We start from the raw sequence: 13,404 nt of genomic DNA on the forward strand, positions 1-13,404 counted from the left end.
GAAAATATGAAAAAAATAATTCCATGCGGTACCTTTTCAACGGATGTGGTGGAGCCTGAGAAATTATTGATTTTCCACAACTCCTAGCATTTTTTGCCATGTGTGTTAATCAATGTCACAAAACAAACATCTTATAATAAAAACATCTTATATATATAACCTATACATGTATTATCATTATACCGTTTACAGTACTTTTGATTTGGTTTGTATCATTGACAATTGTCCTTAAAGTGTATCCAACTACCAAACAAATAAAAGATACGCATGGCTTTGATGAATGCTAACCAAAACTCCAAAAGGAGAGATAAATCAAGATTTAAACTAAATAATCTGTACATTGATAGGTCATAAGTAGAAAATTCTTCACATTTTTCATCTTACCATGAAAATAAAACTGTTTAAAAATAATCCATTTTCTTTTCAAAATTTACCATTTATTTCTTGTCTATTTGGCTAAATTTAACAAGAGGTACTGTGAGCAATGCTCACTAAGAATATCCCCTGCTTACCCCAATCTCCCAAAGGGTGCTATTAATAGGTATAAATTACCTCTTTCCCAGAATGTAAAAATATGGTATGCCTTAATTGTAGAAGAAAATGGAAGATATATTCCGAACACAAATCCATGGTATAAACCTATAATTTTGACCTTGAGATCAAAGGTCAAGGTCATAAAGCGGTCATGAATGATGTACATGACACAGTCTCATGGCGATACACCCATGTCTTATGGTATGACTATGTCAAAACCCTATAATCAGGTCAAAGTTCAAGGTCATATAGAGGTCATGAAGGTACCCGACACATCGTCTCATGGTGATACACTCATGTGTCAAATATGGTATGCCTATGTCAAAGAACAAAGAAGTTATGGCCCGGACACGAATCCATTGTAAAAAACCTTTAAATTTTGACCTTGAGGTCAAGGGTCAAAGTCATATAGAGGTCATGAAAGTACTTAACACATTGTCTCATGGTGATCCACCTGTGTGCCAAATATGGTATGCCTATGTCAAAGAACAAAGAAGTTAAGGTCCGGACACGGATCTGCACAGACAGACAGACAGAGCGATACCTATATACCCCCCTGAACTTCGTTCGCGGGGGGTATAAAAAGCCGCACTATGCAGTTGATGCAGTGTAGAAGTTATTTACCGGGTAGGTCAATCTTGAGAGAAAATACACAGTAGGTTTTCACAATTTATTTGGTGTAACAAAACTATAGCAGTGAACAAAATACATTAATAAACTCATGCTTTGTCATGGAGAAAATACATTTTTACTAAATTTCTACTACATTTGTATTTCTTATACAGAAGAGGCACTTCTTGGTCATTGAAAGCAAAGATGCATTCAGTTACAAATAAAATGAAAAGAATATTATAATATTAAGAAAGTCTGCTGCATATTCTCTAAAGCAAAAATAATCTCTACATTATTGTAAGAAAAATTCTCTTCATCAAAGAAGGATGGTATATAATGCAGTCTTTCTGTAAGAAATTGAATTGTTAATGTTAGTTTGGACACTAATCAAATGTACATTAAATACATGTTAAAACATACAAATATCATAACAATGTATCAAAATATAGTTTCTCTCTCTCTTTTAACTTGTAATGCTGGACGCTAAGAGAAGGAACAGTCACTACCCATGATTAATGTTTAGTCTTAGGTTTGATGAAGTTCTGGGATCAAGCATGGACCCTGGGACTCCCAGTTGTGAAAGAGCACCCTTACCACTTGGCTACCTTGACCTAGCTGCAATAATGTAGCCCTCTCAGATTTTGTTTTTATTGCAGCTAACCTTGACCATGATCAAATTAATCAAAAATATGAATCAAGTTGAGCAATACATTTGGACTATATTTTCTGTAGATAAAAGTGTTGTTAGAAATGCACGAAAATCTTACAATTATGATGTCATTCATAGATACTATAACTATTCAATATCTAAATAATATTGGATTTCTCACTTTCTAAGACATTCAACAATAACATCGTGCTAAACTTCTTAATAACTCCTAACATTGTACACACACAGTGTAACCTTAGTCCTAAAGAAATCAACAATGTACAACTCTAGTGACTCATGACCATGTACTCATATCAGCAGCATGTAATCAATGGTCCAGTGCACTAATTAATGATCGATGTAAAACATTTAACAATACATCGTATTGATGTAGTGCAAATCTATACCAAAGCAACCACGACCTGCAATATTGGGCTACATACGGTATATGTACTTACTATAAACCACTCCACAATCCTTGTTTTCATGCAGTAAAAATTCACAGAGGGTGATCAGACATTTCAGATCACCGCACTGGTTTTCAGAATCCACATCATGCCTCTCTGAGACTGATGACATCACAATGCAACATATTTTGTGGAAAATATTGACCGCGTCACAAGCAATACTGCACACACACAAAAATAATTTCACTCTATGTTTGTGTTTTTGATAATTTGGAATGCATTTATTATCTATAAACGTAGATTTGAAATTTCATAAGGAGGTACATTATAAATTCCTCATTACTACAGTAACGTGATCCGGAGAATTGGATTATGTCTCATTGACAGGTACGGATCATCAGATTGAACTCTTGTTTGATTTAATGATAAGTGCCTGTCAACTTGACATGATCCGACACTTTGGATCAAGTTACTTTAGTAATAATATATATATATATATATATATTTTTACCAATATATACAAATTACTGTGACCAATCTGGAGACCCAGCTTCAAATCACTAATGTTTTTGAAAAGATGTATATTCCAGGAATAAATGTACTATATCAAAATAATCAAATTCTTGTCACTCAAATTCCTCCATAATATATAAAAGAATATTCACATGCCAACATGATTTTACTTGTATGAAAATCCTAAAACATGCTGTGGTTCACTACACAAAGACATCACAATGCCACACAACACAATTATATTAACGTTACAATAACAATCCAACCAATTAAATTGAAGGTAGCATCCATGGCTATTTCATGGCTGTTCCAACTTGTCTGACATTCACAGAAAGTTCTACAAATTGGGATATTACACTGTCCGATATCTTCAAAAAATCACATCTAAAATTAATGTAAAAGTAAATGTGAAATGTTTACTATTCAATATCTTTATTTTTACATTTATTGTGTTTATGATAATACACAAAGGTATGAAGACTTATGTTTCATAACATGCTAACAAGTATAAACTGCTGCACATTAATATTAAACACAATAGATGTCAAAAAAATAAACAACAAAATACATAACTCTGTCTCCTTCTTCTGTCTAGGCTATCCATTCCAATTCCTGACTAGCTACAACCTAAACTAAAGAGTGTTTACTTTTAACAAAATTTGTTCACTGGCTCAAATGAAATATTGTATGAGTGGAATTTTGAGAGACACAAATTTAGTGATTTTTCCATAAAAATGGCTATAAATATTTAGTGAGAGCTAATTTTAGCGACTTTCTTATTCCAAAAAAGAAAACTATTACCTCCAATATGGAATAAATTGTTAGAAATATTCAATTTTAGTGATCTCAACACCCTCGCTAATAATGCTAAAGTTAGATCCTCGCTAAAAATTCTCTTATACAGTAAAAACATACATGTAGAAATCTAGCATTAGGTAAACCAAGTAAAAATGAAATCTGCTCCAACTTGCTTTTGATATTCAATTAAAAATTTTCAAATTAAGTTAAAAGCATTTTGTTTAAAAGGCATATTTGAAAAATAATTCTTCATTTTTAAAACAACAAATAGCAAAATAAAAATTAAACAATATCCTTCATAAATAAAAATGTCATGTATGCCAGGTTCAGCACCATCCACTACTATAAAACTTGAGTGGGTATATTTTCTTTATCTTCATTGTCTGGTGTTTCCTCCACTACTAAACTTTTTGAACTCTTTGATTCTGATATTGTCTTTGAGGTGTGCGTTGACGACTCACTCGAAGTTCTGAAGCTTTCTCGGAATTTCAGAGGTTTGGGGTTTGTGTCATTGTCCACAGCATCACAAATCCGCTGAACCAGTTTGTTAAATGGGTCTGGTTTGTCTGCATATACATGATGCCCAGCTCCACGAACAACCTACAGATGTATTGTATGAATATCAAAGACACAAGCTAAAAATAAAATACCACATATCTTGGCAAAACTATATGTAATGTCAATCCATTTGGTCAAAATACATAGCACCAAGAGTGCAAAGGAATGTTGGAAATGTAACTAAAGGACATAAAATGATTCTTCACTACTGCCTATGTCTTTCGCACATTGGCATTTTTTCTACAACTATTGACAGAATTGAACCCTATGATGAAATATTTGTACTTAGTAATTTGGGGACACCAGATACAGGTACTCATAAACTTGATCTGTGTTGGAAGGTAATTAAAGTTTTAAGAAATTGTGCTCAATCCCTTGTACAAGTGAAAATCATACAAATATTACAACAAAATATGTTCAAATCAGTCATCTGTGTAAATTGGAGTTATCTTTAAAATTACTGTATTAATTAATACAGTAAAGTACTATTGAAATGACTTTAGATGCAGAAAGCATTTTTAAACAAGAGGTCCATGGGCCACATCGCTCACCTGGGTCATATTTTAAAAAGATTTTCCCTATATATTCGCATGTAAAACTTTGATCCCTATTGTGGCCCCAACCTACCCCCAGGAACCATAATTTTTACAAACTTGAATCTGCACCATGTCAAGAAGCTTTCATGTAAAGGTAAACTTCTATGGCCCAATGGTTCTTGAGAAGAAGATTTTTAAAGATTTTCTCTATATACTTTAATATAAAACATTGATCTGTTATTATGGCCCTATCCTACCCCCGGGGGCCATGATTTGAACAAACTTGAATCTACACTATGCCAGGAAGCTTTCATGTAAATTGTACTTTCCTAGCCCAGTGGTTCTTGAGAAGAAGAATTTTAAAGATTTTCCCTATATATTTGGATGTAAATCTTTTATCCCCTATTGTGGCCCCATCTTACCCCCCTGGGTCATGATTTTAACAAACTTGAATTTGCACTATGCCAGGAAACCTTCATGTAAATTTCTACTTTCCCAGCCCAGTGGTTCTTGAGAAGATTTTTAAAGATTTTCCCTATATATTTGTATATAAAACTCTGATCCCCTATTGTGGCCCCATCCTACCCCCAGGGGCCATGACTTGAACAAACTTGAATCTGCACTATGTCAGGAAGCTTTCATGTAAATTTGTACTTTCCTAGCCTAGTGGTTCTTGAGAAGATGTTTAAACGACTCCCACCCTATTTTTTCATTTTTGTGATTATCTCCCCTTTGAAGGGGGCATGGCCCTTCATTTGAACAAATTTGAAAGCCCTTCACCCAAGGATGCTTTTTAATAAGTTTGGTTGAAATTGGCCCAGTGGTTCTGGAAAAGAAGTTGAAAATGTGGAAAGTTTTAAGACAGACGGACAGATGACAGACAACAGGCGATCAGAAAAGCTCACTTGACCTTTCAGCTCAGGTAAGCTAAAATTACATGTTATCATTGTTTCGAATAAATTGATCAGTTTTCAACAATATACAAAGTTGAGATGTTTCAAAATGACAGCACTTACTGCCACATCCACAAAGCTCTCATTCCTCAAGTACTTGATGTGGTAGCCAGTGGCATTGTCTACCCAGGACTTGGACCCATACACCAGAGTGAGCGGTACATCCTTCCTCAGATCTGGCAGACGGTGAATCATGGGGTTTTTCGCCCATCCAAATGAAGTATTCAGGGTTTTGAAGGCTGTTTCACCACTAAAACAATTTGTTACGTTTTCAACAGTATTTAAAAATGTGCAATTTATCTATTGAATAAAATTTGATATTTTCATAGTGTGAGAAATAAAATTTAATTAGTTATCATATTGATCTTTCCATCGTATATATAAAGGGTATTGACATATCACATGTATGCAATTTATTTCCAAAATTTAATTCTAATGCTTACCTTGGAGTCTGAGCATTGCAGTGGTATATATAGTCAAATATTGTATCATCTTCCAAGGTGTCTGCAAACTTGTCTTGTAAGTCCGGTCTAAATCTTCTCACTAGTCCTGGACCTACATTTACAACACATCAAATGAGTCAAATTAGGCTTTCATGGATTGGTAATTTAAAGATTTTCAAATAACATGTACCTTTTAATGAATTGCAAGATCAAAGGAAGACAATTCCAAATTAGAGGCTGGACATACATTGGAAGTTTTATCCAGATATCAATGCTTTGGTATGTAACGATCGTTTTGCAACATCAATTTGTTCTTCTATTATACATAATGCATATCATAAAATCATTTTCTTCAATACACAAACCTAAAGGTCCTGCAACACGAAGTACTGCTAGTGGATTGAAGGGTTTGATCACTGTGGCTATAGCCTTAATCCACAATGGTATCTGTCTTTGCTGGTCACCAGGGGGTTTCTCTGGAAATCCCCATGCATCCACAAGCACCAGGTGTTTCACACGGTCTGGGTATTGCAGACTATATGAACTTGAGATATATGCTCCTAAACTATGCCCTAATAAAATCATTTTCTCTATGTTCATCTGCTTCCGCCATTCTTCAATGGACTCTACAAACTCCTGTTCAGCTATTTCTGGTTTTGAGTTAAAGTTGGGTCTTGAGCTTCGTCCAAATCCCAACACATCAAAAGCATACAGTGGCCTGTTTTCACTGAGAGGACCTAAGTTTTGTGCCCACAATCCAACCCCTCCGCCCATTCCGTGCACCAACACTAGCGGGACCTTTCCCTTAATGGTCTCATTGTCTTTGTGGTCTATTGACAGTGTCCACAATCTATGTTGAGCTTTTGGTAATGTTACATACTTTGTATCATGTGTTTTCCTTAAAAATGCTGCAAAAATAAAAATAAAAAAATACAGGATTGTATATTGTATAATTAGTTAGAACATTTAATTAGATGCTTGAATGTGTAGGGCAGTAATCAAACACACATGTATAAGATGATGAAGTAAATATATTTTCATCAATAACATCATAGTGGTAAATACCTGGTATTGTTATTTTGCTATTTAAACAATCACTTTTGCTGATTTGTTACTGATTAAACCAACATTAATGCATCAACACAAATACCATTAAACGTTGCAAATCGTACAGCAAGAAAAAAGTTTCAGACAGTAGCATGCGTGTACGAGTCAAATTTTTACTCCCCCCCCCCAAAAAAAAACTTACCTATATGAAAGTTTATACAGAACACTAAATTCCCTATTTATAACAAACAGTAAATGCAGAAAGCTGGACCATAACTATGAACTTGTCATAAAAAAAATTATATTCATAACCCCCCTATAAAATAATTTTATTAAATTAAAAATCGTGGTAAAAATACTTTAAAGAAGATATTATTTAACATATACACTCTATATACTAAGTTTGGCCCCACCCTGGAGTCAGAACCTCTACCCTGAGGATCATAAAATTTTCAATTTTTTTTAGGGTTGGCAAAAAGTGGTCAATATGAGTATTGACTTGGTCGGTGGTCAAAACTGGTAAAACCAGTCAATACTGGTTGATTAGAGGCCTTCTTGCTCTACATCACTATGCATTTAGTTTTTCTTACACATATGGGGTTCTAGAAGAAAATTTTTGAAAAGTAGACAATTTTTGGCAGGTTTACCCCGTTCCTAAGGTCCCAGGGGTGCAGGAGTCCTGAAATTTACAATTTATGTCAACCTTGTCCTAAAGATCTTCTTTAGAATGGTAGTTATCAAGAAGAAGATAAAAATCATTAATGCTTGATTGCTAATGGACAATGATGGACGCAGACCCATTGCAATAGGCCACCTGAGTTTACTCAGGTGACCCAAAAAAAGGTGTTGAATTCAAAGTGGGACAGAGAGAAACAAACTAGAGTCCCCTCTGGTTTTACCAGTAAGGACACAAATACAGCTAGATTATTAATCATTATGGTTTTATTCCACTTTAATGTTCTTTGTTTTCATGGTTGAGCAACAAACAAACAAAAATTGACTAGCAACATAGTTTTCATTTTCGAGGACTGAATAAAGGTTAGATGTCCAGAAATTGATGTATGATCAATGAAATTTCTCGCAAAATCAAGAATTTTGATGTCCATGAAATTAATGAAGCCATAGTATCCATTACTAAGAATAAACTACCTTGCAGAATTCTTCTTTCAGCTTGTGCAAGCTTAGCCATTGAGGTAGGTCTCCATGAAAACCAGCATGAAGGTCGGATCCAACTTGAACTAAAAATTAAAGCAACATTACTAGACACTGCAAACACCAACTCTAAACAACCAAGCCAAATAAAGAATTGGTCTTATCATTATAGAAGCATTATCTTTCAACCATTTGATATTGTATTGGTGTATTACACATTATCATGCCTCCTGTTAGCTTTTCCCTATATGTTCAATACTGTATTATTTTTGCACATGGTTATTTATAAATGTGCACTATTACTATTTCTTTTGTGTAACTTTACTTTTTTTTGTCTTCCTCAAACTTTTCACAAAAAATATAAATCCATTTATTTAGAAAAATCATGTACTCTTTTGCAGATTTGAACCCGGAGCAGCACACTTAGTAAGCAAAAATGCTCTCCATTATGCCACCGATGCTCTTCTCTATTCGTGGATAAATTATATAAACTAATTAAAAGTTTATATTATCATTAACAAATATAACTGTTATAGAGAAAACCCGTCCAGATATTTGACACATGTACACCATCACATGTAAACTTAGCAAACTGCCATTCCTATCTTGTTTTGACCATGTGTGGTGAAAAGAAAGAGATACAGTTGGAAGTGTAATAATTCTGAACAAGTTTTGATAATTTCAAGTTAATTTGTACAAAAATGACGTAAAGATACCATCATACATGTTAACCCTTCTGATTTATAAGACAACTGCTAACAAGCTTAACATCACAGTCACCAAGTCTGTTACTCCCGGCTAGGAGACATCAATCACCCACTAAAGCGTTTTTCTTCCTCAGAATAATTTCCCTCTGTATTAATTTCTTGAATTTGGCTGCCATTTTTTTTTCTTTACATTTAGCTTAAAGGGCAGAGGTGTTTGAAGTTGCACAAATCCACTTTTCCATAAATATGTAATATTATAGAATCTCTCACTCATGGAGTTATCAACATGTACTAATGTTTACAAATCCAAATCGTAATTTGGGGAAATGTCTTCTAGTTAACAATGCAATTTGAAATCAGTCCTAAGCCCATTTAAAGTAGAATAGCTAAACTCTACTACATCACCATGAATTCAACCTATTCCATTTAGGAATTTTCAGACATGCTGAGACATTTTCATCATTATTATTAAGATTGATTTTTATGACAAAAACATTTTTTTTTCTCTACTTCCCCAATTTAGTTTTAGTGGTGAGACTTGAAAAATTATTGATAAACTTAACTTGTCGACAGTGAATTGTTATTCTTTTTAATGGAGGTTATCACACACAAAAAATTGTGGTTCTATTAGACTAAGTTAATGTGTACCTACATTACGCATGTAAACTGCAAGGTGTCATGAGGTCAAATCTTGGGACACACTGACACAATATTGATATCATAATGACCTAGTCTCCCAGTGCACAGGTATGAATGGTACAATTAAGTTTATAAACTCTTCAGTTCTTTGCATCTGCATTGCAATAAACGTTGAAGTCTATATTAAGCAACAGCTGGTCAAAAGCTGAAGTATCATTAATGACAATTAAACAGTACATCGTACGGCAATACTGGCAAGAGAACTTATTAATTTGGGTCACTATGACCCCATAAACACTATAATTTGCCCCGTATAATTGCTTGATCTTCCGTGTTTCTACGAAAGACAGTGGTACAATTAGCAAATCTTGAGTACTTACAATATGATGCCGAAAGTATGGAACAATGCCCCTAAATATCCTTTAAAGTAAGAAATAACATCCATGTAAAGGTCTGATTCCTTAACCCCGTATAAGACAAATAAATTTGAGGTAGTCCGAATGGAAGTGTGGGGAATCCTCCGTGTTAAAAATACTTTTCTCAACGTAAACAAATAGCCTAGATGGATGTAGATAAATAACTACATATTGTTGTTGATGGATATGGACTCTATAAAGTTAAATATGAAAATAACACAACGCATAGATTAACTATCAATGCAGTCCGCACCTACCTCAGTGTTTCTGTGACTTCGCCGCTCGGTTCCACCGCCATGTCTGTTCCAGTCTATTCTTCCGATTTTAACGCCATACGTCATATAGGCCTTATCAGAGGCCTCTAAAATGGGATGTCTCAAATATAGTTCAGACAGACTTGTGTTCAAGGAACTTTTTTCTTTTAATTGGCACTTTGAAGTTATAAATAGCAAGTATGCATAGCGAAAAAACAGGACAATTGTAGAAGCAAGAGAAATCATCAAAGAAAACCCACCATCATGCATCACATCCTCAAAGTACCTCCATCTATTTTTAGCAATATTATTACGTAAGCTACCATGTTCTATAAGATGAACTCGATTGCTCGTCTTCTGAACAAACTAATATAATCCATGGCATGTATTTGGCATATTCTGAAAAATATGGGAGCCATCCAATATATTGGAGGTCTGGGAGTCTTAATCTTGAATGCATTTATTTAATCTTAGTGAGATTTACTGTCTATTTTAAAATAAATTTATATAAATTTCTGTATCATTTTGTTCACGATGCTATTTATACATTTATTTTTTCTTCAAAATTTTAATTACACATTTCCTTAATTTTAAAATAATCAACATGATCAAAAGATCTTTAAAATATGCAGAAATTTTACGTTTAAAATTTTGCGACGAGCCATGTATTTATTAACAGAATAACAAATAGCTTTATCAACTGTATTATTAATTTTTGTAAAATTTCTATATAGATAATTTTTACACAGGACACATTCTTATCACGAAAGTTTAATTTCACACCCTTAATTTCTAGCTGGAGTCTGATACCCTTTATTTGAAACTGTGGAGAAAAAAATTATTATAGATTTTTGGCACTCTGTATGCTAAGAGGTTTTGTTCTTTAAAACAAATACTAAAGTTTATATTTAAAAAATTGAATCTGAGGGAAAATTCTTTGTCTCTGTTTGGTACTACCTAAGCAGATATCTAGCCATTCCGTAATACAAGAAACATTTCTGTTGAATTTTAACGCGGGTGTTGTTCTATATAGTGCACTAGTTTAGGGAATCTAGGTAGATATATATGCATTGTTATGGGATATAAAAACTACAATAAATTGTTTGCCCTACATTTCCCTGATTTTCATAAAGTAGTTCTTAGTTTTATTCTTATTAATCGTGAAAAAGTGGAATAACATTTTGAAACGCTGACGTCCAGAGGTATATTTGAGGGTAAGGAACGATAACTCTGGATAGAGATTGTGTTGGGACAAGGTTTTTTTGGGGGGTGGGGTGGGGGTGGGGGGGTTGTTATATCAATACAGAAGCACTTAACTCGAAATAAAAGACATCACAGAGTTTTCAACATCTGCTTCATAATTGGATATTTGATTGAACATGGATGTTATCGGCAAACTTACAACTCAATTTTATGACAAACGGGATGACTCCAACTTCTCCATTGTCAACTTCCCATATTTATATGTAGCAGTATCTCATTATCAACTGCATAAGAACATGCTCTGCGTACGATGAGTTTTTCAACCGAGGCGGGCTACTGATTGATCTTGTTTAACGTCTCTCTCGAGACTTTTTCACTCATATGGAGACGTCACCAAGACCGGTGAAGGGCTTCATGGCCATTGAGCAGTTAGGTTGTTTTTTTTAGCGTGCCACACCTACTGTGATACGGGACATCTGTTTTTAAGATAATATCCGAGGACCCGTAACATCAACACCTTATGCTTGGCGATGGAACTGTCCTGTTTTAATGACTTAGGTCTGTTGCGGCCAGGATCCGAACCCCGACCTTCCGCATGCGGGGCGAACGCTCTACCTCAAGACCACCGCGGCGGTGGAAGGCTACTGACAAATAAGTTGATGTTACAGGGGTTTCAACAGTCTCGTTTAATACCAATACAACCAGTCATAAGTTAAAAGTCTGTCTGACGTGTTTCATACCGATTGTTACGCCGTTCTTTACATACGAATTTGACTATGGATTATTCCGTTTACCTGATCAAAATATAGGGCTCACTGCGGGTGTGACCGGTCGACAGGGGATGCTTACCCCTCCTAGGCACCTGATTCCACCTCTGGTATGACCAGGGGTCCGTGTTTGCCTTACTTTTAATTTTGCATTCTCTCTAAAAAAAATTGATCTCTATGGAGCGCCAAATTAACATAAACTCACATAATTGAAGATATCTTCAATTATTTGAAGATATCATCAATTCATTTGATGCGCGCAACATTTTAATTAAAGATCTCTTCAAATAATTAATGATATCTTCAATTCTGAATTATTGCGCGCATTAAATGAATTAATGATAGCATTAATTCTTCTGCTGAATTGATGTGCGCTTTAATTGAATTAATGATCTCTTCAAATGAATTAATGATATCAACAATTGAATTGATGCGCGCTACAATTCAATTGAAGAGAGCAATAATTCATATAATGCGCGCATTAAATCAATTGATGAGAGCAATAATTGAATTGATTCGCGCATTAATTCATTTGATGAGAGCAATAATGGATTTAATTCGCGCATTAGTTCAATTATTGCTCTCTTCAATTGAATTAATGATATCTTTAATTCATTTGAAGAGAGCAATAATTTTTAGAGAGAGCAACTATATAATTAAAGATATCTTCAATTCAACATATCCACAATTGAATTAATGATCTCTTTAATTGAATTGTTGCTCTCTTTAAAGGAATTGATGCGCGCATTAATCCCTTATACAAAAGCATTGTAAATAATTAAAGATATCTTCAATTGAATTAAAGAGATCATCAAATTATTTATACCGAGCTCTAAATCAATTATTGCGAGCAATATTTCTACGAAATTGATGCTCTCATCAATTGAATTGAAGAGAGCAATAATTGAATGAATGCGCGCATCAAATCTATTACTGCTCTCATTAATTCAATTGATGCTCTCATCAATTGAATTGAAGAGAGCAATAATTGAATAAATGCGCGCATTAAATCAATTATTGCTCTCATTAATTCAATTGATGCACGCATTAATTCAATTGATGAGAGCAATAATTGATTTAATGCGCGCATTAATTCAATTAAAGAGAGCAATAATTGAATTGATGATATCTTCAAATAATTGAAGATATCTTCAATTATTTGAGTTTATGTTAATTTGGCGCTCCATAGATCTCTGTTCGATATCTTAATGGGTTT

General features: G+C 34.1%; 1 protein-coding gene across 2 annotated transcripts; it reads right to left on the reverse strand.

Moving 5' to 3' along the window:
- Positions 1 to 1,190: 1,190 nt before the first annotated feature.
- On the reverse strand, positions 1,191 to 10,369 carry LOC125651127 ((Lyso)-N-acylphosphatidylethanolamine lipase-like). Of its 2 annotated transcripts, none has more exons than XM_048879732.2 (6): positions 10,222 to 10,369; positions 8,200 to 8,288; positions 6,369 to 6,911; positions 6,004 to 6,115; positions 5,624 to 5,810; positions 1,191 to 4,113 (listed from the first exon to the last, which is right to left on the reverse strand). In XM_048879732.2, the coding sequence occupies exons 1-6, from the start codon at positions 10,260 to 10,262 to the stop codon at positions 3,856 to 3,858; spliced, it is 1,230 nt and encodes a 409-aa protein (XP_048735689.2). In that variant the 5' UTR covers positions 10,263 to 10,369; the 3' UTR covers positions 1,191 to 3,855. The 2 variants fall into 2 exon arrangements, with proteins under 2 accessions (XP_048735689.2, XP_048735681.2); XM_048879724.2 differs by having other exon boundaries at positions 9,929 to 10,235.
- Between the last annotated feature and the right edge of the window lie 3,035 nt (positions 10,370 to 13,404).

Source organism: Ostrea edulis, chromosome 1 (genome assembly GCF_947568905.1).
Source record: "Ostrea edulis chromosome 1, xbOstEdul1.1, whole genome shotgun sequence".
Taxonomy (NCBI): domain Eukaryota; kingdom Metazoa; phylum Mollusca; class Bivalvia; order Ostreida; family Ostreidae; genus Ostrea; species Ostrea edulis.

What these genes read in the sequence shown, in the direction of transcription:
- LOC125651127 (XM_048879724.2), bottom strand. Translation starts at nt 9,993, where the DNA reads ATGGATGTTATTTCTTACTTTAAAGGATATTTAGGGGCATTGTTCCAT. An exon ending in CATACTTTCGGCATCATATT is followed by an intron (nt 8,289 to 9,928) that starts GTAAGTACTCAA and finishes TTTAATTTTTAG; the next exon opens with TTCAAGTTGGATCCGACCTT. An exon ending in TCGTGTTGCAGGACCTTTAG is followed by an intron (nt 6,116 to 6,368) that starts GTTTGTGTATTG and finishes TTGTAAATGTAG; the next exon opens with GTCCAGGACTAGTGAGAAGA.